Source organism: Pseudophryne corroboree, unplaced genomic scaffold (assembly GCF_028390025.1).
Source record: "Pseudophryne corroboree isolate aPseCor3 unplaced genomic scaffold, aPseCor3.hap2 scaffold_1940, whole genome shotgun sequence".
NCBI classification, from domain to species: Eukaryota; Metazoa; Chordata; class Amphibia; order Anura; family Myobatrachidae; genus Pseudophryne; species Pseudophryne corroboree.
In genome coordinates this window covers 12,684-36,231 of record NW_026968580.1, presented here as the reverse complement: position 1 = coordinate 36,231, position 23,548 = coordinate 12,684, and the positions used below count along the sequence as shown (strand labels likewise).

Genomic DNA, 23,548 nt, shown 5'->3' with positions numbered 1-23,548 from the left:
GTGACATCACTACGAAGTCCAGTCTCATTGGTTGTGATGCTCGGTGGTTGTCAAGTGACTGATAAACGTTCTGGTACACTTCTGAGAGTTATGTGAATTGTATTCCAGCTCCTGTAACCAAAGCTTTTCTGTCTCTAGGACACCTTCTCCGTGGCTGTCTCTTTCATCACCGGCCGCATTGTGTACATCTCCGACCAGGCCTCTCACATCCTTCATTGCAAAAGGGATGTCTTCAAGGGTGCAACCTTTGCAGAGTTTCTGGCCCCACAAGATGTCAGTGTCTTCTATGGTTCTACAGCTCCTTATCATCTCCCATCTTGGAGCAGCTGCACCTCTGGAGGTAAGACAGACGAAAGCAGCTATAACCCCCATTCAGGGAGACATGTACAGAAGTGAGTTCACAGAAGTGCAGGGTGACACAGTAACACAGACAGAAGGGAGCTATAATCCTGTCCCTCCCCCTGCAGGGTGACACAGACATAAGGGAGCTATGAGCCTGCCCCTCCCCCTGTAGGGTGACACAGACAGAAGGGAGTGATGAGCCTGCCCCTCCCCCTGTAGGGTGACACAGTGACACAGACAGAAGGGAGCTATGAGTCTGTCCCTCCCTCTGCAGGGTGACACAGTGACACAGACAGAAGGGAGCTATCAGTCTGTCCCTCCCCCTGCAGGGTGACACAGTGACACAGACAGAAGGGAGCTATGAGCCTGCCCCTCCCCCTGCAGGGTGACACAGAAGGGAGGTATGAGCCTGTCCCTCCCCCTGCAGGGTGACACAGTGAAGGGAGCTATGAGCCTGTCCCTCCACTTTACACTCTTGTGTTTTTTTCTCCCTACAGATAACGCATCAATGGACTACACTCAGGAGAAATCTGTTTTCTGCCGGATCAGGTGGGTATTGTAAAGTAGGGGCAGGTAAAAATAATCTATTATTATTTCATACATACAGGAGAGATGTACTGCCTCCTTTATATAGAGAGGACAGACCGATCTATCACACTGTATATACACACCAAGAGGACAGACTGATCTATCACACTGTATATACACACACACACACACACACACACACACACACACGCGCGCGCACACACACACACACACACACACACACACACACACACACACACACACAGGACAGACCGATCTATCACACTGTATACACACAGAGAGGACAGACCGATCTATCACACTGTATACACACACACAGAGAGGACAGACTGATCTATCACACTGTATATACACACACACACACACACACACACACACACACACACACACACACACACACGACAGACCGATCTATCACACTGTATATACACACACAGAGAGGACAGACCGATCTATCACACTGTATATACACACACAGAGAGGACAGACCGATCTATCACACTGTATATACACACACAGAGGGGACAGACCGATCTATCACACTGTATACACACACACAGAGAGGACAGACCGATCTATCACACTGTATATACACACCAAGAGGACAGACTGATCTATCACACACACACACACACACACACACACACACACACACACACACACACACACACACACACGACAGACTGATCTATCACACTGTATATATATATATACACACAGAGAGCACAGACCGATCTATCACACTGTATATACACACAGAGAGGACAGACCGATCTATCACACTGTATATACACACAGAGAGGACAGACCGATCTATCACACTGTATATACACACAGAGAGGACAGACCGATCTATCACACTGTATATACACACACACAGAGAGGACAGACCGATCTATCACACTGTATATACACACACAGAGGGGACAGACCGATCTATCACACTGTATATACACACACAGAGAGGACAGACCGATCTATCACACTGTATATACACACACAGAGGGGACAGACCGATCTATCACACTGTATATACACACACAGAGGGGACAGACCGATCTATCACACTGTGTGTATACACAGAGAGGACAGACTGATCTATCACACTGTATATACACACAGAGAGGACAGACCGATCTATCACACTGTATATACACACACAGAGAGGACAGACTGATCTATCACACTGTGTATATACATACAGAGAGGACAGATCTATCTATCACACTGTATATACACACAGAGAGGACAGACCGATCTATCACACTGTATATACACACACAGAGAGGACAGACTGAGTTATATAGGGTGGATTTTCTACCCCTGACTGCGTTATGTAACACATGTACAGAGATAGCAGGGCCTGGATTACACACACTGAATGAGGGAGGGGGCTAATCCCAAATTTCGGAAGTCCTTGTCCTCTCACCTCCCTCATTAATTCTCTGCTCACACAGCTGTAACACAAAGCCCCCTTTAATTAGCATACTGACACGTCTTGCGTCAGTCACCCACACAACACCCCCACTCTGCAGATTCGCTGTGTGTAACCCTTTCTCTGGCAGGCTTTCCGCATGGCTGGCGTTAATTACATGTGTTCCCTCTACGTGCATGGTGTACTCACGCTGCAGAATGAGCACTCAGGTGCAGATGTATTAAGCCTGGAGAAGTGATAAAGCAGTGATAAGTGGAAGGTGAGAACGCACCAGCCAATCATTATGGGTTTGAAAAATGACAGTTAGGAGCTGATTGGCTGATGCGTTATCACCTTGCACTTATCACTTCTCCAGGGTTACTACATCTGCCCAACACAGTAAGGGGTCTATTCATGAAGCAGTGAAAAAAGTGGACAAGTTGCCCATGGCAACCAATCAGCTGCTTTGTATAATTTTATAGTATGCAAATTATAAATGTTACTTCAATGCTGATTGGTTGCCATGGGCAACCTCTCCACTGGCTCACTTCTCCGCTCTTATCACTGCTTCATGAATAGACCCTTAAATGCAGGCATGAAAACATCGGGTAGTGGGGACAATGGTTATGAGACAGCTGATTGGAAGAGGACTCAGGTGGCACCAGGAGCGAGAGTGACTCACAGTGGATAATAAAACAGCTATGGGGTCACCCTAGTGTGGGCTGTAATAGAGAGATGGGTCTCCAGCAGGGCCGGATCTAGGGGGGGGGGGGGGCGAAGGGGGCGACGGCCCCCCCTAACACAGTCATAGCTACGCCCACTTTTGAGCAGAAGAGAGCTCTCTGGGGAGAGCCTGAGGCAGAACGATGTGCTGCAGCTTATACCACAGCAGCACAGAGGAGCCAGGAGAGCAAGGGTTACAGAGCATTTGCCCCTCACTTGCTGGTGTGTGGGTACTAGGGCTAATAAATACAATTACCCCATAGCACAGTCACATGTACATAGAACAATCACAAAGCTCTATCTCAGTCTCACTCAAAAAGTTCAGTCAGAATTGAGAGGAGGAGGAGTTAGGATTGCAGATGGGAGGAGTTGGACTGTAGAGGGAGGAGTCAAGATTAAACAGTAAACCGCCCCCGCTAAAGAAAAGTCTAGATCCGTCCCTGGTCTCCAGGGAGTGTTTAGTAACGTGAAGGGTTTGGGAGAGCCTTAGTGGGCGTGGTAGGGAATTTCACAAGTGGGCTTCAGCGGAGGAGAAGCCTTGTAGATGGGTGAGAGAGGTGGTCATGAGAGACGAGACTCAGGTCAGAGGTCGAGGGAAGCGGGGGTGAGAGAGGGAGAGCGTTTAGAGATGAGATGTGTGAAGGGTAGAGTATGTAAGTGTGGGCAGATTCAGTTGGATTCTTGAGGTCCTTAAGGCGCACTAACAGTCCAGAGGCGGAATGTAAACGAGTCCGAGTTCGCTTAGCGCGCGGGATGCCGGATGAACGCAGATGTTTTTTTAAAGCGTCAATCGCTTGCAAGGCATGGTTTTGCCTTATTATGTGTTTCCCCCTTTAAAAAAACGCCCGCGTTCAGCCGACATCCCGCACCTACGGCGGTCTCGGACTCCATTACAGCCCGCCGCAGGTTTTAAGAATAGCTATACTTGAGAATAGGTGACTTAATTAGTGTCTCAGTTACTGTGATTAAACCGTGTATGCTAAAGTATGGATATCCTTAAAACCTGGACTGTTTGATTGCCACCCTCAGCCCCCAAGGCACACGATCACTGCCATGCGTGTATATGTTAACAGACATGTCATGCCACTGAATGTGCACACGGCTCTCTGCAGATTGGAGTTACACAGCGCCCAGTCCTGGCGAAAACACGTGACAGAATTCTCTCCAATACCCCAATGTCCCCGGTTTGTCATCACACAATCCCCCCCCCCCACCCCCTCCTGCACTCCACACTTCTCCACCAGTACTCCCCCACACCTCTCCTTCCTAGCTACGCCCCGTGTTGCCCCCTTTTGTTGCTGTGTCTCCCCGGCTCTGGTCTTATTGCAGGTGTGTGTTTTCAGTGGGGGCCGAGAGCGGGATACGAATCTGCACTATCACCCGTTCCGCCTCACCCCGTACCTGATGAAGGTGCGAGATTCGGACAACGCAGAGGGGCAGCCGTGCTGTCTGCTTATTGCAGAGAAAATACACTCTGGATACGAGGGTAAGAGAATAAAAAATGGAGGCTGGGGTAATAGATGGTGGTGGGACTGTACGGTAAGCAGTAGAGGGTTATTGCAGTGGTCTGTGTAGCCGGACAGGCAGAACGGGCATCTGCCTAGGGTGTAAGGGGAATCCGGCACCGTGTAATATTATCACATGGGAGAGAGATAGAGTGTGTGTGTGTGTGGGGGTACGGTAAGTAATAGAGGGTTATTATTGTGGTCCGTGTTGCCGGATAGGCAGAACGGGCATCTGCCTAGGGTGCAAGGGGAATTCGGCACCGTGTGATATCACATGGGAGAAATAGTGTGTGTGTGTGTGTGTGGGGGGTACGGTAAGCAATAGAGGGTTATTATTGTGGTCCGTGTTGCCGGATAGGCAGAACGGGCATCTGCCTAGGGTGTAAGGGGAATCCGGCACCGTGTAATATTATCACATGGGAGAGAGATAGAGAGAGAGAGAGAGTGTGAGTGTGTGTGTGTGTGTGTGTGTGTGTGTGTGTCTGTGTGGGGTACGGTAAGCAGTAGAGGGTTATTGCAGTGGTATGTGTTGTCGGATAGGCAGAACGGGCATCTGCCTAGGGTGTAAGGGGAATTCGGCACCGTGTGATAATATCACATGGGAGAGATAGTGTGGGGGAGGGGGGTTACGGTAAGCAGTAGAGGGTTATTATTGTGGTCTGTGTTGCCGGATAGCCAGTACAGGCATTTGCCTATGGTGTAAGGGGAATTCACCTCTGACAGGGGGAGGTGGCGGTGGCTTTGTATCGTCTATCTGTCTGACAGGTGACCCCTCCTTTTTCATCAGCACCTCGAATCCCCCCAGATAAGAGGATTTTCACTACCAAGCATACTCCGAGCTGTATGTTCCAAGAGGTGGATGACAGGTGAGTCCGCTGTATGTCCGTCCGTCCATCTGTCCTTCCGTCTGCCTGTCACTGTAAGGACAAATGTTCCGATACCTCTCACACATTTCCTCTTCTCCTGCAGAGCTGTTCCCCTACTCGGGTACCTGCCGCAGGATCTCATCGGAATGCCCGTCCTCTTCTTCATCCATCCCGAGGACCGGCCGCTAATGCTGGCAATACACAAGAAAGGTAAATACTGGGTATTCCGGGTCCTGTGTGATGGCTGCCAGTACAATAACAGTAAATATAATAACGTTCTATAAGGGTTGTCAATGGATTCCGTCTGTGCCACTCGCAGCCAACCAGATGCCTCCATCAAGGGTACTAAGCGCTGTGTCTGCGTGTGTGTGTGTGTGTGTGTCTGGTAGGGAATTCAGACTGTTAGATCCAACGGGGCAGGGGCTGCTGTGAATGATGCAATATGAGTGTCATCTATAAATAAAAATATCATTCACTGGGTGAATGCATTGGACCTTATCTACCGGCAATGTTGTAATGTGTCGTCGTTCTTCCCCTCCTCAGTCATCAATTTTGTAATGTGTCGTCGTTCTTCCCCCTCCTCAGTTCTCCAGCAGGCTGGCCAACCGTTTGACCACTCTCCCATCCGCCTGTGCACCCGCTCCGGGGCGTATGTGACCATCGATACCAGCTGGAGCAGTTTTGTGAATCCGTGGAGTAGAAAGGTGTCCTTCATACTCGGGCGACACAAAGTCCGCACGTAAGTCACCCCCCTCCCCCCCTTCATGTAAGTGAGATTTAGAGATTGGCCCATCTTAGGGTAATGTCTTACGATTGCTCTGTTCCACAGAAGTCCTCGTAATGAAGATGTGTTTACGGCCCCGAAAGGAGCGGAGCTTAAAACTCTGGACCCCGACATTCAGGAGCTGTCGGAGCAGATTCATCGGATCCTGATGCAGGTACGGACTGGTCTGTGCCTCTGTGTCCGCCCCCGGCCATAGACCCGTGTTACTGTGTGCCCAGCGAGTAGCCGGTTGTTTCTGTTCTCTCATTCCACCTGTATCTTACAGCCGGTACACAGCACAGCCTCCGGGGGCAACGGCAGCGGCTGTAGCAACATATCACAGGAGCCGTTCCACTGCAACGCGTCATCTAGCGACAGCAACGCCATGATCACCGAGGAGGCGGCAGATCCCAAACCTGTAAGTAGGACCAATTAGACTATCCTGACCCTCCCACCCCGTGTCTATGACTGGGGAGAGACTTATGGTTCCCCTTCTATTTGTGTCACTGTACAGACAGAGGAGGAGCTATGAGCCTGTCCCTCCCCCTGCAGGGTGACACAGTCAGAAGAGAGCTATGAGCCTGTCCCTCCCCCTGCAGGGTGACACAGTCAGAAGAGAGCTATGAGCCTGTCCCTCCCCCTGCAGGGTGACACAGACAGAAGGGAGCTATGAGCCTGCCCCCCCACGCCCCTGTAGGGTGCCACAGACAGAAGGGAGCTATGAGCCTGCCCCTCCCTCTGCAGGGTGACACAGTGACACAGACAGAAGGGAGCTATGAGCCTGTCCCTCCCCCTGCAGGGTGACACAGTCAGAAGAGAGCTATGAGCCTGTCCCTCCCCCTGCAGGGTGACACAGACAGAAGGGAGCTATGAGCCTGCCCCCCCCCCCCACGCCCCTGTAGGGTGCCACAGACAGAAGGGAGCTATGAGCCTGCCCCTCCCTCTGCAGGGTGACACAGTGACACAGACAGAAGGGAGCTATGAGCCTGCCCCTCCCCCTGCAGGGTGACATAGTGACACAGACAGAAGGGAGCTATGAGCCTGTCCCTCCCCCTGCAGGGTGACATAGTGACACAGACAGAAGGGAGATATGAGCCTGCCCCTCCCCCTGCAGGGTGACACAGACAGAAGGGAGCTATGAGCCTGTCCCTCCCCCTGCAGGGTGACACAGTGACACAGACAGAAGGGAGCTATGAGCCGGTCCCTCCCCCTGCAGGGAAACACAGTGACACAGACAGAAGGGAGCTATGAGCCTGTCCCTCCCCCTGCAGGGTGACACAGTGACACAGACAGAAGGGAGCTATGAGCCTGTCCCTCCCCCCGCAGGGTGACACAGACAGAAGGGAGCTATGAGCCTGTCCCTCCCCCTGCAGGGTGACACAGACAGAAGGGAGCTATGAGCCGGTCCCTCCTCCTGCAGGGTGACACAGACAGAAGGGAGCTATGAGCCTGTCCCTCCCCCTGCAGGGTGACACAGACAGAAGGGAGCTATGAGCCTGTCCCTCCCCCTGCAGGGTGACACAGTCAGAAGAGAGCTATGAGCCTGTCCCTCCCCCTGCAGGGTGACACAGACAGAAGGGAGCTATGAGCCTGCCCCCCCACGCCCCTGTAGGGTGCCACAGACAGAAGGGAGCTATGAGCCTGCCCCTCCCTCTGCAGGGTGACACAGTGACACAGACAGAAGGGAGCTATGAGCCTGTCCCTCCCCCTGCAGGGTGACACAGTCAGAAGAGAGCTATGAGCCTGTCCCTCCCCCTGCAGGGTGACACAGACAGAAGGGAGCTATGAGCCTGCCCCCCCCCCCCCCACGCCCCTGTAGGGTGCCACAGACAGAAGGGAGCTATGAGCCTGCCCCTCCCTCTGCAGGGTGACACAGTGACACAGACAGAAGGGAGCTATGAGCCTGCCCCTCCCCCTGGAGGGTGACACAGTGAGACAGACGGTAGGGAGCTATGAGCCTGTCCCTCCCCCCGCAGGGTGACACAGTGAGACAGACGGTAGGGAGCTATAAGACTGTCCCTCCCCTCTCCTGCTGGGTCACACAGAGAAAGGTAATAAATATCTGTCCCATTCCAGCAGATGACATTTCAGGAGTTCTGCCAGAATGTGAATATGGTAAAGAATCAGGGCCAGCAGCAGTTCCTGGGGTCCAGGGTGATACGTCAGCATAAAAGAGGACATCTTCAAGGTATGTCACCTCCTCGCCCCGAGACATAGAAACGTTTGTCTTGGTGCAGGGTGTAATCTGATGTGACCTCTCCTTGCAGCCCTTGCTCCTCCCCGGTCGGCTCCTTCGGCTGCTGTATGCAACACTCTTCCTGATACTGTGACCCCCCGTACTCCCTGTGCCCCGGAGGAGCTGGCACGAAAAGAGAACTCAAACTATTCTTACCAGCAGATCAACTGCCTGGACAGCATCATCCGGTGAGAGGTGGCCTCCAGCCGATCCCCGATTCCTCTCTTCTTACCTTTAGTCACCTCCTTTTTATCTATGCCGAATGTCTTTTCCTCTCTCCCTCACACACTCGCTCCCTTGGTCTCCTCTCCAGATACCTGGAAAGTTGCAACATTCCCAGCACTGTGAAAAGGAAGTACGGCTCCTCTTCCTACACCTCATCCACCTCCGAGGAGGAGAAGCAGAGGACAGAGGAAAGTAACAAGGAAGGTGAGTCTCGGAAGGCACATTGGACATATAGTGGATATGGATAATAGGAATCGAGGAAGGTCTCAAAGGGTTGGCCTTACAGATTATATCTCTTCACAGGTCCCGCAAGCGGTTTATCCCAGCAGCAGCACATACCTCCGCCTCCCATGCCCGCTACGGTGGGCTCCTCTACTCTCGCCCCTCTGCCGCCTCTACCGCTCAGCAAGGCCGAGAGTGTAGTCTCCATCACCAGCCAAGGAAGCTTCAGCAGCACTATAGTCCACGTCGGAGACAAAAAGCCACCAGAGTCGGGTAAATACTTAGGGTGACTATATCGTTAAACAGATATGGACATTAGTGAAGCTTCTATTTGTAATCTTCTATGTCTCCAAATAGATTTTTAGCTGTTGTGTCTTACTTGATTTGTTGCACCTTTTTGCTTTGATTTTTTTGAACTAACATATCACCATTTTTCCTTTTATCCCCTCTGATTGATTGCAGCTGAAATGGTGCCTCTGGAGGAGATGCCGTGCCCGGCCGCACCCACACCACCATTATGTCCGCTGGGTCTCACCAAAGAGGTTCTGTCGGCCCACACTCAGCGAGAGGAGCAGGCCTTTCTCACCCGAGTGCACAATCTCAGCCAGCTCAGGGTTTTTGACCCTCTACCTGCCGGTGTATGGGAAGAGCAGAAACTGCGAGGCCTCAGAGGTCAGCTCTTTGTTACTTTGTTGTGATTTTGATGCATTTGCTTTTCTTCCGTTGATGTGTTTGTTGGAACTTTTAGATGTCTGCTCACTTTTTCTTCCTAATTGTTTCCTCTATTTCTTCCCTGGCAGGTGGTAAGTCCTCACCCTCCCACCAATACCATCATACTACTGCTAGCAACCTCCTGTCCTCATCCAGGGAAGGTTCAAATATAGGGGGACGACGAGGAAAAAGTCGAAAATCAAAAGCTAAGCGCCCAAAGCAAGGCAAACCTCTACCGCCCAGCTCCATGCCGACATCTCACCATCCTGAGGCTCCTCTCCTTCCCCCTCCTCCGACAGCCATGCCTGGTTATCCTCTCCCTATGTTTCCTCCCCAGCCACCCCAGGCTCCTGGTGCAGAAGCTACCCCTTCACTCTCTAGATATCCTCTCGTCACGCCCATAGTGGCATTGGTGCTCCCCAACTATCTCTTCCAACCTCCCACAGTGGCACCACCTTTTTATCCTGGAGTATCTGGCTTTCCCTCCTTCTCTTCTACTGCTGAAGCTCCATCTCCTGTCACAAAGGCTCCAACTCCTGCATCTCCCGCACCCATCACGACTTGTCCTCCACCTTCCCGATCATCCTCCCCTCCCCAACGCCTCTTCCCATCAAGGTGTAGCTCCCCCCTACAATTAGACTTGCTGCAGCTTGAGGAGTTACCGCAGCCCGGTGTCGCACCAGGAGGAGGAGGAGAAGGAGGGGAATGGGACTTGGAAGAAGAGGTAAAGGGAGGAAACGGAGTGACCCTAGGAAATGTTACTGTTGGAGGACCTAATGCCGGACCAGGGAGTGGAGAAGAAGACAGACAGCCTGACAACTGCATGGTGAGTATAATCTCTGCTTACCTCAAATCTCCATTGCTTTATCTGTCCTCCTGCCTGGTAAATTTACCCCACCACTTTCTTTGCTTAAAGTCCATCTCTCCTGACCAATGACCTCTCTTTTCGCATCTCAGGGTGATCAGCAGGAGTCATCGTCACACAACGATGCTCTCTCCAGCTCCAGTGATCTTCTCGATCTTCTGCTTCATGAAGACTCCTGTTCTGGCACCGGATCTGCTGCTTCCGGGTCCATGGGCTCCAACGGAGGCAGCACTTCTGCTTGTGGCACTAGTGAGTATATTATGTTGAGCACAGTTACGAGCTGGAGTATATCCCGCAGTTTAGCTGCTGATGTGATAATAATTGAAGGTGTTTTAATTAATTTCATGATCGATACACCTATCTGCACAGTGGGCCACAGTTGGTTAATGCATTTATAAATAAGCTTCATCATGAAGATCAAAGAGCATTTCAATCAAAGTATCTCTGTAACCTGGGAATGTGGTTTATTATTTTTGTATAGATCAGTGGTAAGAATTCTTGAATAAATTCATTTTCATTCCATAAAAATGCAGAAATTGGCAAAAGGTCAACAATTTAACACTTTCAAGAACATCACTAAAATAATATCCATTCCAATCCCCTCTAGGGAGCAGCGAGAGCAGCAACACCAGCAAATATTTTGGGAGCATTGATTCTTCGGAGACAGACTTAAGGGTCAAGAAGGCAGAGAGGGAGGTGATCAGATACGTCATGCAGGACCCACTTTGGTTGCTGATGGCCAACGCTGACCACGATGTCATGATGTCCTACCAAATCCCTTCAAGGTTAGACCACTAGGTCTTAAATGTTTTTGTATATGGGGCATCCGTGTAGTTCCATCTTATTTAAGGCTCATCTGACTGGTCCTCACAGAAACATGGAGAGTGTCCTTCAGGAGGACCGGGAGAAGCTCCGACAACTACAGAGGAACCAGCCCAGGTTCAGTGAGGAGCAGATGAAGGAGTTGGGGGAGGTGCATCAGTGGGTCAGGAGAGGTCAAATACCCAATGTCATCAATATTGCCGTGAGTATATACCTGCTTATTTGAATGCGGAGCAGCTCCGTCTCCGTCATTTCCTAACTCTGACTTCTATTTCTTTCTTTTTTTTTTTATCTGTTTAAACGTATTAAAAGTCTGTGACTGGGTCTGTCTTCATGGTCAATAGCAACCCCTATAGGCAGTAAGCTGACACTGCACTGTATTATAAATTATAAGGCAAACACCATACAGTTGTATTGATTAACCCAAGATTTCATGTCGCTTGGGTAAAATGTATTTCAGAGATGATGCTGCTGTCTTGTCACTAGGTACGGTTTCTAACATTTTCTTTTGTTGTCGTCTCCAGTCCTGCACAGGCTGCTCGCCAGATGCAACCAACTACGACGCAGACCTGGATTTGTCGATAATGATGGAAGAGGGGGGGGAATGTACAGTGGGGGGCGAGGAGGCCAGAGGGGCAGTTGGATGTAGCTGAAATTTACCCAATCTTTGGCTCATCATTGACAATCCCAAGCTGCCTTATTCATAATCTTTCCACAATGACTCATTTGACGGAATGACTGAAGCGCCCACGTAGTACTGCTTTGAGGTAGTGTGTGTGTGTGTGGGGTAGAGGGGGGGCTGTACTGCTGACGCGTTTCACCTCCTCATGTTCTAAGTCAAGGGATGAACTCGGGGAACTGATGTAGATCTTCTAGAACTCTTTACTCAGTCTAGCGTCATCATCGTGTGCTACAAAAACATAGCTGCTAAATGTACCTGCCATTTTGAAGGATGAAAGGGACACAGTCGATATACCTGATGGATGTTTATTTTCTCTTTATATATATTTTTGTAAACTGTTATTTATCATCGCTGTGTGAAGGTTGGGGAGGGTCAGGTTACATACGTTGGGGAGTGTGGGTCAACTGTGAGAGTTGTCCGCTGTTTGTATGGTTTTATAAATAAAGATCTCCTGTTGTTGTTTTTTTTTTTATTCCATAAGAGCGCGAGTAATTCTCCTACTGGTGGTAACTGGATTTATGAACCTTCCATACCCAAATCACTGAAGGTTAGAGTCAGCCAGACATTTACGATTCAGGGTGCATCCAAACATGGAAGCCATCTCCACCCAAAACATGTGTTTTGAGATCCACTGGGAATGAGAAATTGTACCCCCCCTGGGCTATGGTCACAGAAGAACTCGCTTGGCCTTTGTAAGACCATCTGTACAGATTAAGGTCTGTTGCAATTATCTAATAGGCCCTACACACTGGGCGATATTTATGAACGATCTCGTTTAGAAATAAACGATATATCGTTCATATCATTTAGTGTGGCGGCACCAGCGATGAACGATGCGCGTACCCGCGGTCGTTCTTCATTGGTTTTTCATCGTTAAACATAGCAAGCCAATTTGGACAATATCATACAACGTTCATATCGATCATCGTCCAAATCACACAAATCACCCAGTGTGACGGGCCTATTAGTCATATGCTGACCCCAGTGGACCAGAAAAAAAAAAGCAGACGCTGCTACTATTGCTAGTTTTGGTGTTCACGCCGAACTAGCTGCGATACTTGCCACTGTATCAGACAATTAGACAGATATTGCCAGAATAGTGCCTAGTTCGATCCCCAGGCCTGTAAATGCAGCAGACTGGTGCAGCAGTTACTCAGTGAATGGCAACATGAACAGGTCTCAGAGTAAGCCGGCGGTATTTACCCTTCCCTCCAAGAGAGTGGAATCTCAGTTTATTCCCATTTGTGCAAATCTGAGCAGTGGTCGTAGTTCTTCCATATACAGGTCTACCTGCAGACCCAGCCAGATGTACCCTATATGAAAGATGCACCACGCAAGTGGTCATCTTGCAGATTAATTTCTAACTGGACAGTTTGCTCTTGCTCATACCAACACCAGTGGTTGTTGAACCTGCTTTGTTTACACATCAGTCCACTTACTTGTTGACATAAATATGGTAGGTGGAAGTGAGCAACTTTTACAAAAGGTAACAATACCGTTACTCCTCCCCTAAATCAATTATCTGCACTTTGTTTAGAGATGAAGAGGCACGGCCAAATATTAACAAAAACTGTTTTAATGTCAATATATGAAACTTAATAAAATGATTACACCATAATTTAACCGAGATTTGATTGACTGCGGTCTCTGAACATGTGACATAGTACACGAGGTTCCACCTCCTGCAGCTGTATACAGGTAACCATAGGGGACGAAGGAACGTGTGTGACATAATCTCGCTCGCCCCGTCTGAAGTGCGTTAGCTGTGGCGATGCTGGTAGGAGGAGACAAAGTGTTAATATCTATAGGAGTAAAGAACAGGGTGTAATACAGTGGTTCCCAAACTGTGTGCCGTGGCTCCCTGGGGTGCCTCGGGACACTTGCAGGGGTGCCTTGGATTGGTGGTCCAGGACCAATTCAAATTATTTATGGTCAATATAATAGGCAAAACTAGTGCTAGTAGCTGTCAGTCATAAAATATGGGGACAAACAGTAGCAAATCTTGTCCCTCACCACACAGTTGAGCCTAAAGATGACATATAAACACAATCTACTTAATTTAATATTTGTTTCTAAATTTCTCAATAAGAAATTTTTGGCCTAGGGGTGCCGTGAAAAAAATTCTGATACTCTAGGGTGCCGTGATTCAAAAAAGTTTGGAAACCACTGGTGTAATATTAAACAATATCTTAAGATAGCCATAATCAGGCAAGTCACATTACAGGAAAACAGATCAGAATGTTAAATTGTTAGCACTTCTGGGGGATAGAAACTAATTTCATAATATGCAAGGTCTTTGAAACAATAAATAGTTCCTTTGTATATGGTTAATGTACTATGCAAGTCACCACAAATACATAGGTACGAGTATATACACATTCAATGCAGAAATTTACAACTTACTAGACTTGAAAAGAGTTGTAGAAGGTAATATAGACTGTAGATTTTAGCTACTGTATTAACACCAGCTGGTATGAGAGGTAGGTGCTGAGTAATAAAAATTACATTGGTGCCAGAAGTGGGATTTGGTCAATCATTTAACTGGTATTATTTTCTTCTTAAATATCACCTGAGGGGCGATCTCCCGCATGCGTTCTGAATGTCAGAATTAAGGGTCGAGAGACTCCTGGCCGGGACATTAGGAACGTCAGATAGTCTACGAGAGGGTCTTCACTTTTCTCTTCACTCTGTGGTGGAAAGCGCGCTGGTGTTATCAGACTAACTTCTTGCTGCGCTCTTTATGATTGCCCAAAAGAAGCCCCGGGGTGCACTTACCGGCATCTCACTTCTCCCCCGGATCTTGACTGTCACCTTCCCCCGGGAGAGAACCCGCGCCTGCAATGCTTCCCAGAGGTCATGAGAAACGCCAAGCATGAGCAAGACTGCCTCGTCCTGGAGGTAGACCTGGACTTCCCCTGATCCATCCTCCGCTTTCACACTGAGGCAATGACAGATGAGAAGAATAAGCATTATCTCAGCCCTTGTACTCCTGGTCCTCCACCTTATCGCTTCCCTGTATAAATCTCTGCAGCAGGCACTAGGTACCAAGGTTCCACTTGAGAAATAATCATCTTTGGTCATTTCATAGACTGTTCTAGATAGATGACAGCTAGAAACTGGTTGCTACAGGCAACTTCGCTATCTCTCGAAGGTTTGATACATCTCCCCCTAAATCAATTAGATAAGTCTTAACAGGTGAGAATACACCAGTCACCTACACACGGAGAAGTGAAATCAAGAGACCCAGCACCTTCAAAGCGGATCTTACACCCAACTTGAGTGAAACTGTATTGGCCCTAATGTAGTAACCTTGCAAGATATGAGCAGAGGTGAGATTTTGGGAATGTAGCCGCTGTATTTAAAGCAGTGTGTTTATTTTAAAAGCAAAACCAGGTTTGTTTTGCCTTAAAACAAATTTCTGCTTTAAATGAAGCGGCTACATCGCCGAAACCTCACCTCGGACTTCATTACATCCCGGACAAAGACACAAAGGAGTCGACTGTCGCCTAGTGTTTCGTGCTGTGCACCTGGTTTGCTGCACAACGGCCACCTGGTGGGGGTCATGGGGTACACGTTTCGATGCAGCAAGGATGGCAGGGTGTGCCCTATTACAATGCCTCACGTGTCTACAGCTGGCTACTCACCAGGCTTTGGCTCTGAAGACCCCGGATGAAGAGGTGCAAGAGGGGGAGCGGTCGCAGGCAGCCTAGAGATGGGAGAGGAGACTTAGCCGGGTGACCGCAGGAAACTTCAGGAGCCCCAGAACTGCACAACTACCTGTAGGAAGGTGCTCCCGCACATGGAGCAATCCCAGCACAGAGCCAAACTGAAGACGCAGGTCACCGAGCAGACCGCACGTTGTGGGGTCGGTGGACCGGGCAGGTTCCTGAACAGGACGTGTGGGGGCACGGAAATATTCTCACTGATCACAGGAGGAACAGAGGAGGATGGACACAGCATTAGTAACCAGAGTAAAAGAGTGGACTGCGAATACCGCTCACTCACCTGTCCAACGCCGGGGAGCTCAGGACGCTCACATAGGTGGTGGGCACGCTTCGGAGATAGGCCCGGCCAGACCTTGAGGAGATAGAAGAATAAATGTGTATGAAAAGGTCAGCAGCTTCCCCATTACTGTCCAGCCCCAGCTGCCACCATCCTTGCAGGGAACAGCCTCGCTACTGCCCTTCAGGGACCACAAGCCAGATGTCTAATGGCACCAGGTCCCAGAACCTAGGAAACTGGAGAGAATACCTGGACACTCTCCTCTCGAGTCCATGCATGAATACGGTGGCCCCTGGTAGCAGCCCCAGAGGGTAGGGCCCCCGGAACAGATCCAGGTAAACAGATGCAGATGATTGGCTGTCTGGCTGCGTCAGGTTGACTTTGAGGGAGACGCCGTGTGGCAGGAAGCTATCTGAGGAGGAACACAGGGCGTCAGGGTCTTCCTGGGAATACGGAGTGAGAAGAGGCGCTGTGCTTACCAGGAGCGCGCGTTCTGGATGGCTGTACACGTGTGCTCTGTGTGTGGCACATGCAGCGACTGGATACAACTCCAGTCACAGACAACAGGGAGCCACAGGAGCTGGGGAAAAACACAATACTTGTGAGTGACACGCCAGTCATTTCAGGATGTCTTGTGGCAGTTACACTGACGTCGGGGTCACTGACCTGCCCTTCAACGCGTCTCCTATAGAGAGACCTTCGGCTTGGCACCGTAGATGCTTGGGGGCCTGAACAGACACGATGGATAGATCAGAGTGTACATACAATGCAGAAGGCTCAGCTTGTTAATAATACAACTAATTCGTTACCTCCACATCTTCTAGTGTCCAGGCACTGCGGACTTTAAGGCAGCGAGGACCGGGCGGCATTTCCGGGGAGCAGAGATCAAAAATCCCAGAGTCCTAAAATATATAAATTCTATATTATGGATGTTGTCAAAGGGAGCTATGAGCCTGCCCCTCCCCCTGCAGGGTGACAGTGACACGTACAGAAGGGAGCTATGAGCCTGTCCCTCCGCCTGCAGGGTGACACAGACAAAAGGGTGTTATGAGCCTGTCCCTCTCCCTGCAGGGTGACACAGTGACACATACAGAAGGGAGCTATGAGCCTGCCCCTCCACCTGCAGGTTGACACTGACAGAAGGGAGGTATGAGCCTGTCCATTTCCCTGCAGGGTGACACAGACAGAAGGGAGCTATGAGCCTGCCCCTCCCCCTGCAGGGTGACATAGTGACACAGACAGAAGGGAGCTATGAGCCTGCTCCTCCCCCTGCAGGGTGACACAGTCAGAAGGGAGTGATGAGCCTGTCCCTCCCCCTGCAGGGTGACACAGACAGAAGGGAGCCATGAGCTTGCCCATCCCCCTGCAGGGTGACACAGAAGGGAGGTATGAGCCTGCCCCTCCCCCTGCAGGGTGACACAGTGACACAGACAGAAGGGAGCTATGAGCCTGCCCCTCCCCCTGCAGGGTGACATAGTGACACAGACAGAAGGGAGCTATGAGCCTGTCCCTCCCCCTGCAGGGTGACATAGTGACACAGACAGAAGGGAGATATGAGCCTGCCCCTCCCCCTGCAGGGTGACACAGACAGAAGGGAGCTATGAGCCTGTCCCTCCCCCTGCAGGGTGACATAGTGACACAGACAGAAGGGAGCTATGAGCCTGTCCCTCCCCCTGCAGGGTGACACAGACAGAAGGGAGCTATGAGCCTGTCCCTCCCCCTGCAGGGTGACACAGTGACACAGACAGAAGGGAGCTATGAGCCTGTCCCTCCCCCTGCAGGGTGACACAGACAGAAGGGAGCTATGAGCCTGTCCCTCCCCCTGCAGGGTGACACAGACAGAAGGGAGCTATGAGCCGGTCCCTCCCCCTGCAGGGTGACACAGTGACACAGACAGAAGGGAGCTATGAGCCTGTCCCTCCCCCTGCAGGGTGACACAGACAGAAGGGAGCTATGAGCCTGTCCCTCCCCCTGCAGGGTGACACAGTGACACAGACAGAAGGGAGCTATGAGCCGGTCCCTCCCCCTGCAGGGAAACACAGTGACACAGACAGAAGGGAGCTATGAGCCTGTCCCTCCCCCTGCAGGGTGACACAGTGACACAGACAGAAGGGAGCTATGAGCCTGTCCCTCCCCCCGCAGGGTGACACAGACAGAAGGGAGCTATGAGCCTGTCCCTCCCCCTGCAGGGTGACACAGACAGAAGGGAGCTATGAGCCGGTCCCTCCTCCTGCAGGGTGACACAGACAGAAGGGAGCTATGAGCCTGTCCCTCCCCCTGCAGGGTGACACAGACAGAAGGGAGCTATGAGCCTGTCCCTCCCCCCGCAGGGTGACACAGACAGAAGGGAGCTATGAGCCTGTCCTTCCCCCTGCAGGGTGACACAGACAGAAGGGAGCTATGAGCCTGTCCCTCCCCCTGCAGGGTGACACAGACAGAAGGGAGCTATGAGCCTGCCCCTCCCCCTGCAGGGTGACACAGACAGAAGGGAGCTATGAGCCTGCCCCTCCCCCTGCAGGGTGACACAGACAGAAGGGAGCTATGAGCCTGTCCCTCCCCCTGTAGGGTGTAAGTAGGCAGGAGACTGAGTACAGTAATTCCAGTGATGGGCAGTGGGGTCTCACCGGCTCTCCCGTCGCAGTGATACGATACATCCTGTTGGGTTGGAGGAAATGAAACCACCGCACAGAGGAAGAAGGGAACTGCAGGACAACCTGTAGATGGAGGAATACAGAGTAGGATGCACACAGCCACCGAGAGTGTAATCAGGACTAAGGGACCCACGTCCGTACCTTAGAAACCTGTTCACCTCCCTTACTTTCAGCCGCCCTCCCTGGCTCGCTCTCCCCTTCCTCTGTGGAAAGCTCCTGGAGATCCACCCATGACGCCCTAGCCTGGAACTGTATCCCCTTGTCATGTCCAGGAACGATCAGCCTGCCCTCCAGACTGTCAATCAGTAGGTGGCGCTGTGCCCAAGACTCTTCCAACCGTGGCACCTTACTAGGCGTGGGCAGGTTGGACCCCGGGACAGGGCAGGAGGGGCAGCTATTAGACGAGTGAAGAACTCGGGCATCCCGGGTGAGAAATACAGCGTAAGTCCTGGTGGAGAGACAGGAGAAGAGAGGGCGGATGAGTATGAGTGGCAGTACAGAGAGAAGGGAGTTCTAGAGAGAGGAGAGGCAGTTACTTGCTGTGAGGATCCTCTCTGGTCTCCTTGTTCCGGATGCTTTCCGTCACCAGCTGATACTGGCGCACCTCTAGGACGCAGCCTAGGAGAGAAATATTAGGAAGGATTGTTTCTAGGGGAGCTAAATTATCAACCAGTACAGCGCGGGCACCCGGAGGTGGGGGGGGGATAGGAGGGCTGGCTACTCAATACGAAGGGGACCAGGAGGGCTGGTAGCTCATTACCAGGGGGGGAGAGGGAACAGGAGGGCTGGCTGCTCATTACCAAGGGGACCAGGAGGGCTGGCTGCTCATTACCAGGGGGGGAACAGGAGGGCTGGTTGCTCATTACCAGAGGGGACCAGGAGGGCTGGTTGCTCATTACCAGAGGGGAACAGGAGAGCTGGCTGCTCATTACAAGGGGGAACGGGAGGGCTGGCTGCTCATTACCAGGGGGGGAACAGGAGGGCTGGCTGCTCATTACCAGGGGGGAACAGGAGGGCTGGCTGCTCATTACCAGGGGGGAACAGGAGGGCTGGCTGCTCATTACCAGGGGGGAACAGGAGGGCTGGCTGCTTATTACCAGGGGGGAACAGGAGGGTTGGCTGCTCATTACCAGGGGAGAACAGGAGGGCTGGCTGCTTATTACCAGGGGGGAACAGGAGGGCTGGTCGCTCATTACCCGGGGGGGAACAGGAGGGCTGGCTGCTTATTACCAGGGGGGAACAGGAGGGCTGGCTGCTCATTACCAGGGGGGAACAGGAGGGCTGGACGCTCATTACCCGGGGGGAACAGGAGGGCTGGCTGCTTATTACCAGGGGGGAACAGGAGGGCTGGCTGCTCATTACCCGGGGGGAACAGGAGGGCTGGCTGCTCATTACCTGGGGGGAACAGGAGGGCTGGCTGCTCATTACCCGGGGGGAACAGGAGGGCTGGCTGCTCATTACCCGGGGGGAACAGGAGGGATGGCTGCTCATTACCATTGATAATGAATCCTGAACAGTAGTGAATAGTAACTCACCTAACCAGGCGATAGGTGGGCATGGCAGGATCAGGCAGGTCAGAGTAGACAACTGGTCCTTTAATTGGAGTGATCCTGAGGAGGAAACATGAAGCACACCAAGGAGGACCTGTGGCAGAGACATGTTACATATAGACAACACGTTCCTCCTTCACCTTTGCGTGTGCTACTGCAGGCAGTACAGTGCTGGTCAGTATCTATAACTACAGGCCAATGATCACCTACTACTGAAGGGCCAGTAGCGACATGGAAGCTGCGCGCTATAGAAAGAGCTTTAGAAACCAACATATGTCCAGAAGACGGACAACGTTACACAGGACCCCACTCAAATAACACCAGGGTTAATACGCCGGGACTCACATGAGGGGAGGACAGGTCTTCAGACCGCAGAGAGTAATGGGACCAGTGGAGACTGTGATTAGATTCCTCGCTCTGGAGATACTGTGAGGTAGAGACTAGAGAGGGGATATGACAGAGATGAGGGAGACACCAGGGAGGAGAGAGGGGAGAGTACTGAGGAAGAGGAGGAAAAAAGTGACATCGTCATTAGATCATGGACACCACACGTTACCCATTACCCCCCCCCCCCAGGTCTCTTACCTCCCGCAGAGGACAGTCATGAGTGTCTGCTAGCATCTCTTCCTGCAGGTCCCTCTCACGCCTCCCATTTGTAAAGGAGGAGAGCGTAGGGTGCAAGAGATTCTCTGTGAGGCCCTGAGCACCAGAACCTAGGGACTGTCCAAGACAGCGCCGTCTGACGAGACGAGGACACAGCCTAAAGGACCAGTAAAAATAGGTCTGTAACATGTTTTGGCACCTCCATACTGACTACTACACGTATAGCGGTCTACACCATCCACACTAAGGAGTCTATTTACTAAGCCTTGGAGAGAGATAAAGTACCAGCCAATCAGTTTCTGTCATTTTTTAACCACAGCCAGTGGCATGGTAGATAGGAGCTGATTGGCCGGTACTTTATCCCTCTTGAAGGTTTGATACACCTCCCCCTTTGCCTTTCCCGTGCTCTATCCAAGAGAACCTTCTCCACCTTTATAGGATCCCTCATATGTATCCTTCCTGATATTATCCCCCCAATCCAGAACGTCCCCTCTCCCCACACACCACCACCACCACCGGAGCTTACTTCTCATGAACCTTCTCCACGGTATCGCACACCCACAGATACTCCGGAAGCCTCAGCCGGTAGTGGAAGAGAAGGTGGAGATGAACATTACTGGTTCCAGAAACAGAAGAACATGGAGTGCTGAGACGTGAGAAGTGGCGGATCGTGACCCTACTTCTCAGACAGCATGAGACCACAAGCGTGGGAAAGAGAGGGCTGGGAGACTGCTGAAGGTGAGCATCAAATACCTGCGAGAGATAGAAAGTGAGCGGTGCCAAGTCCCCATGAAAGGACAGCAGGCGGGAACGTAACCCTGGGACCCCAGCTCTCACCTCCACTCTGGCTCCCGTCCTCATTCCTCTCCCACCGTTCCGTAGCTGTGTGTACGCTGTGCACAGGACCACTGCCCCATCCAGCTCATAGAGACCGGCATGAGCGTCCCGGAGGCGCGTTATCACCCCCTAGGGGAGAAGAAGGACAGCGAGCATGGTGGAAGTTATCTGACCAGGACACGACTGGAGAACGTGTTTGTACTGTCGGTCTTATGCACCTACCTGCTAGTCTGTCCCACAATGCACTTATCTGCTAGGTAGTCCCGTCACATACCTACCTACTAGTCTTTGTCGTGGTGCCCCTACCTGCTGTTCTCTCCCGTCAAGCCTGCCCACGTAATCTGTATAGTGTCCCGAGATCTGCACTAGGTGTTACGGAGATGTTGCCTGGCTCCCCTTACTGTGGACAATGATAGCGATCACCCGGTCTCCTCACCTGGTAGGTTAAAGTCTTGGACTCCTTGTGGTGTCTCTGTCTGTCTGTCTCCTGGGGTAGTCTGAAGTCCACGTATTCCTCACTGGGAGCCGTCAGGTCTTCTGACCCCTCACTCGTTGGGTCAGAGGCAGGTGAGGAAAGTGGAGAACGAAAAAGAAGGTGGGAAGAGGAGGTCACAGCGAAAATGTGCTGAGAGGAGCCATGCAGAGAGGACACAGAGAGAGAGGTCACTTCGTACGTGTCACCAACATGGAGAGCGTGGTACCATGAGAGCTTAGATGGAACCTGCGAAAATGTAATAATTAAAACAGCGACACGCATTGGAAAGAGATGAATGTCTGTCCCTCCCCCTGCAGGGTGACACAGTTACACAGACAGAATTGGGCTATGAGCCTGCCCCTCCCCCTGCAGGGTGATCCAGACAGAAGGGGCCTACAAGCCGGTCCTTTCCCCTGCAGGGTGACACACTCACCTGAACGATGACGGGAACAGACTTTTTTGTATCTTGAAGGTTGAAGGAAAAGAACGTTTTGCTCCGGATCTGGACAAGTGATGTGACCGATAACAGACGTCCGGTAACTGAAACACGGAATCCCCGAGGGTGGGACCTGGGAGAACAGAGGGGTAACATGAAGAGTGATGTCGGTATAAAGTGTCGCAGGAATGGAACAAAAAGGTAAGAAAATAGGATTTTGATACCTACCGGTAAATCCTTTTCTCTTAGTCCGTACAGGATGCTGGGGATGCTTCAAGAACCATGGGGTATAGACGGGATCCGCAGGAGACATGGGCACTTTAAGACTTTAAAAGGGGTGTGAACTGGCTCCTCCCTCTATGCCCTCCTCCAGACTCCAGTTATAGGAACTGTGCCCAGGGAGACGGACATTTCGAGGAAAGAATTTATTGTTAAACCACGGTGAGCATTTTACCAGCTCACACCTCCAGTATGCCGCAGAACGTGGCATTCAATAGAATACCAGCCGACGGCATGAATAATATGCAGCAATACGCTGACATAAAACGTAACACAACCTATGTGTGTAAACACAACCAGTAACAGCATAACGCATGATATGGCCTGAATATCGTCAGCAACGGGCTGACTTAAACACAACACACCATGTGTGTAAACATACCAAATGACTGCAGATACAGTACGCACTGGGACGGGCGCCTAGCATCCTCTACGGACTAAGAAAAAAGGATTTATTGGTAGGTATCAAAATCCTATTTTCTCATACGTCCTAGAGGATGCTGGGGATGCCTCAAGAACCATGGGGTTTATACCAAAGCTCTAGAACGGGCGGGAGAGTGCGGATGACTCTGCAGCACCGATTGACCAAACAAGAGGTCCTCCTCAGCCAGGGTATCAAACTTGTAAACTTCGCGAAGGTTTTTGATCCCGACCAAATAGCAGCTCGGCAAAACTGTAAAGCCGAGACCCCTCGGCAGCCGCCCAGGATGAGCCCACCTTTCTGGTAGAATGGGCTTTCACCGATATCGGTAACGGCAATCCCGCCGTAGAATGAGCCTGCTGAATCATA

At 51.2% G+C, this 23,548-nt stretch overlaps 2 protein-coding genes across 5 annotated transcripts in view; one reads left to right on the top strand and one right to left on the bottom strand.

Moving 5' to 3' along the window:
- The window catches only part of LOC135004600 (period circadian protein homolog 1-like), a 32,250-nt gene extending 19,866 nt beyond the window's left edge, over positions 1-12,384 (top strand). For 3 of the 4 annotated variants that reach the window (XM_063951837.1, XM_063951836.1, XM_063951838.1), the window contains exons 6-23: positions 139-340; positions 840-891; positions 4,372-4,514; positions 5,321-5,399; positions 5,503-5,609; positions 5,985-6,138; positions 6,229-6,337; positions 6,449-6,580; positions 8,239-8,350; positions 8,430-8,586; positions 8,712-8,827; positions 8,927-9,118; positions 9,308-9,517; positions 9,646-10,382; positions 10,514-10,670; positions 11,029-11,206; positions 11,295-11,445; positions 11,768-12,384. In XM_063951837.1, coding sequence (XP_063807907.1) covers positions 139-340; positions 840-891; positions 4,372-4,514; positions 5,321-5,399; positions 5,503-5,609; positions 5,985-6,138; positions 6,229-6,337; positions 6,449-6,580; positions 8,239-8,350; positions 8,430-8,586; positions 8,712-8,827; positions 8,927-9,118; positions 9,308-9,517; positions 9,646-10,382; positions 10,514-10,670; positions 11,029-11,206; positions 11,295-11,445; positions 11,768-11,896 — 3,117 coding nt within the window. In that variant the 3' untranslated portion in view covers positions 11,897-12,384. The remainder of the gene's footprint in view (positions 1-138; positions 341-839; positions 892-4,371; positions 4,515-5,320; positions 5,400-5,502; positions 5,610-5,984; positions 6,139-6,228; positions 6,338-6,448; positions 6,581-8,238; positions 8,351-8,429; positions 8,587-8,711; positions 8,828-8,926; positions 9,119-9,307; positions 9,518-9,645; positions 10,383-10,513; positions 10,671-11,028; positions 11,207-11,294; positions 11,446-11,767) is intronic. The other variant, XM_063951839.1, reaches the window with a different exon arrangement.
- A 1,099-nt stretch (positions 12,385-13,483) lies between these two features.
- LOC135004599 (CST complex subunit CTC1-like) lies at positions 13,484-22,612 on the bottom strand (the record flags this gene model as incomplete). Its single annotated transcript, XM_063951834.1, has 20 exons — positions 13,484-13,699; positions 14,495-14,612; positions 14,701-14,863; positions 15,570-15,631; positions 15,703-15,847; positions 15,931-16,002; positions 16,177-16,339; positions 16,407-16,507; positions 16,594-16,655; positions 16,737-16,829; positions 18,552-18,641; positions 18,720-19,026; positions 19,115-19,196; positions 20,114-20,222; positions 20,474-20,626; positions 20,714-20,888; positions 21,258-21,484; positions 21,569-21,697; positions 22,005-22,289; positions 22,477-22,612. Coding segments are annotated over 20 exons (2,827 nt in total), but the record flags the coding sequence as incomplete, so codon positions are not given.
- Between the last annotated feature and the right edge of the window lie 936 nt (positions 22,613-23,548).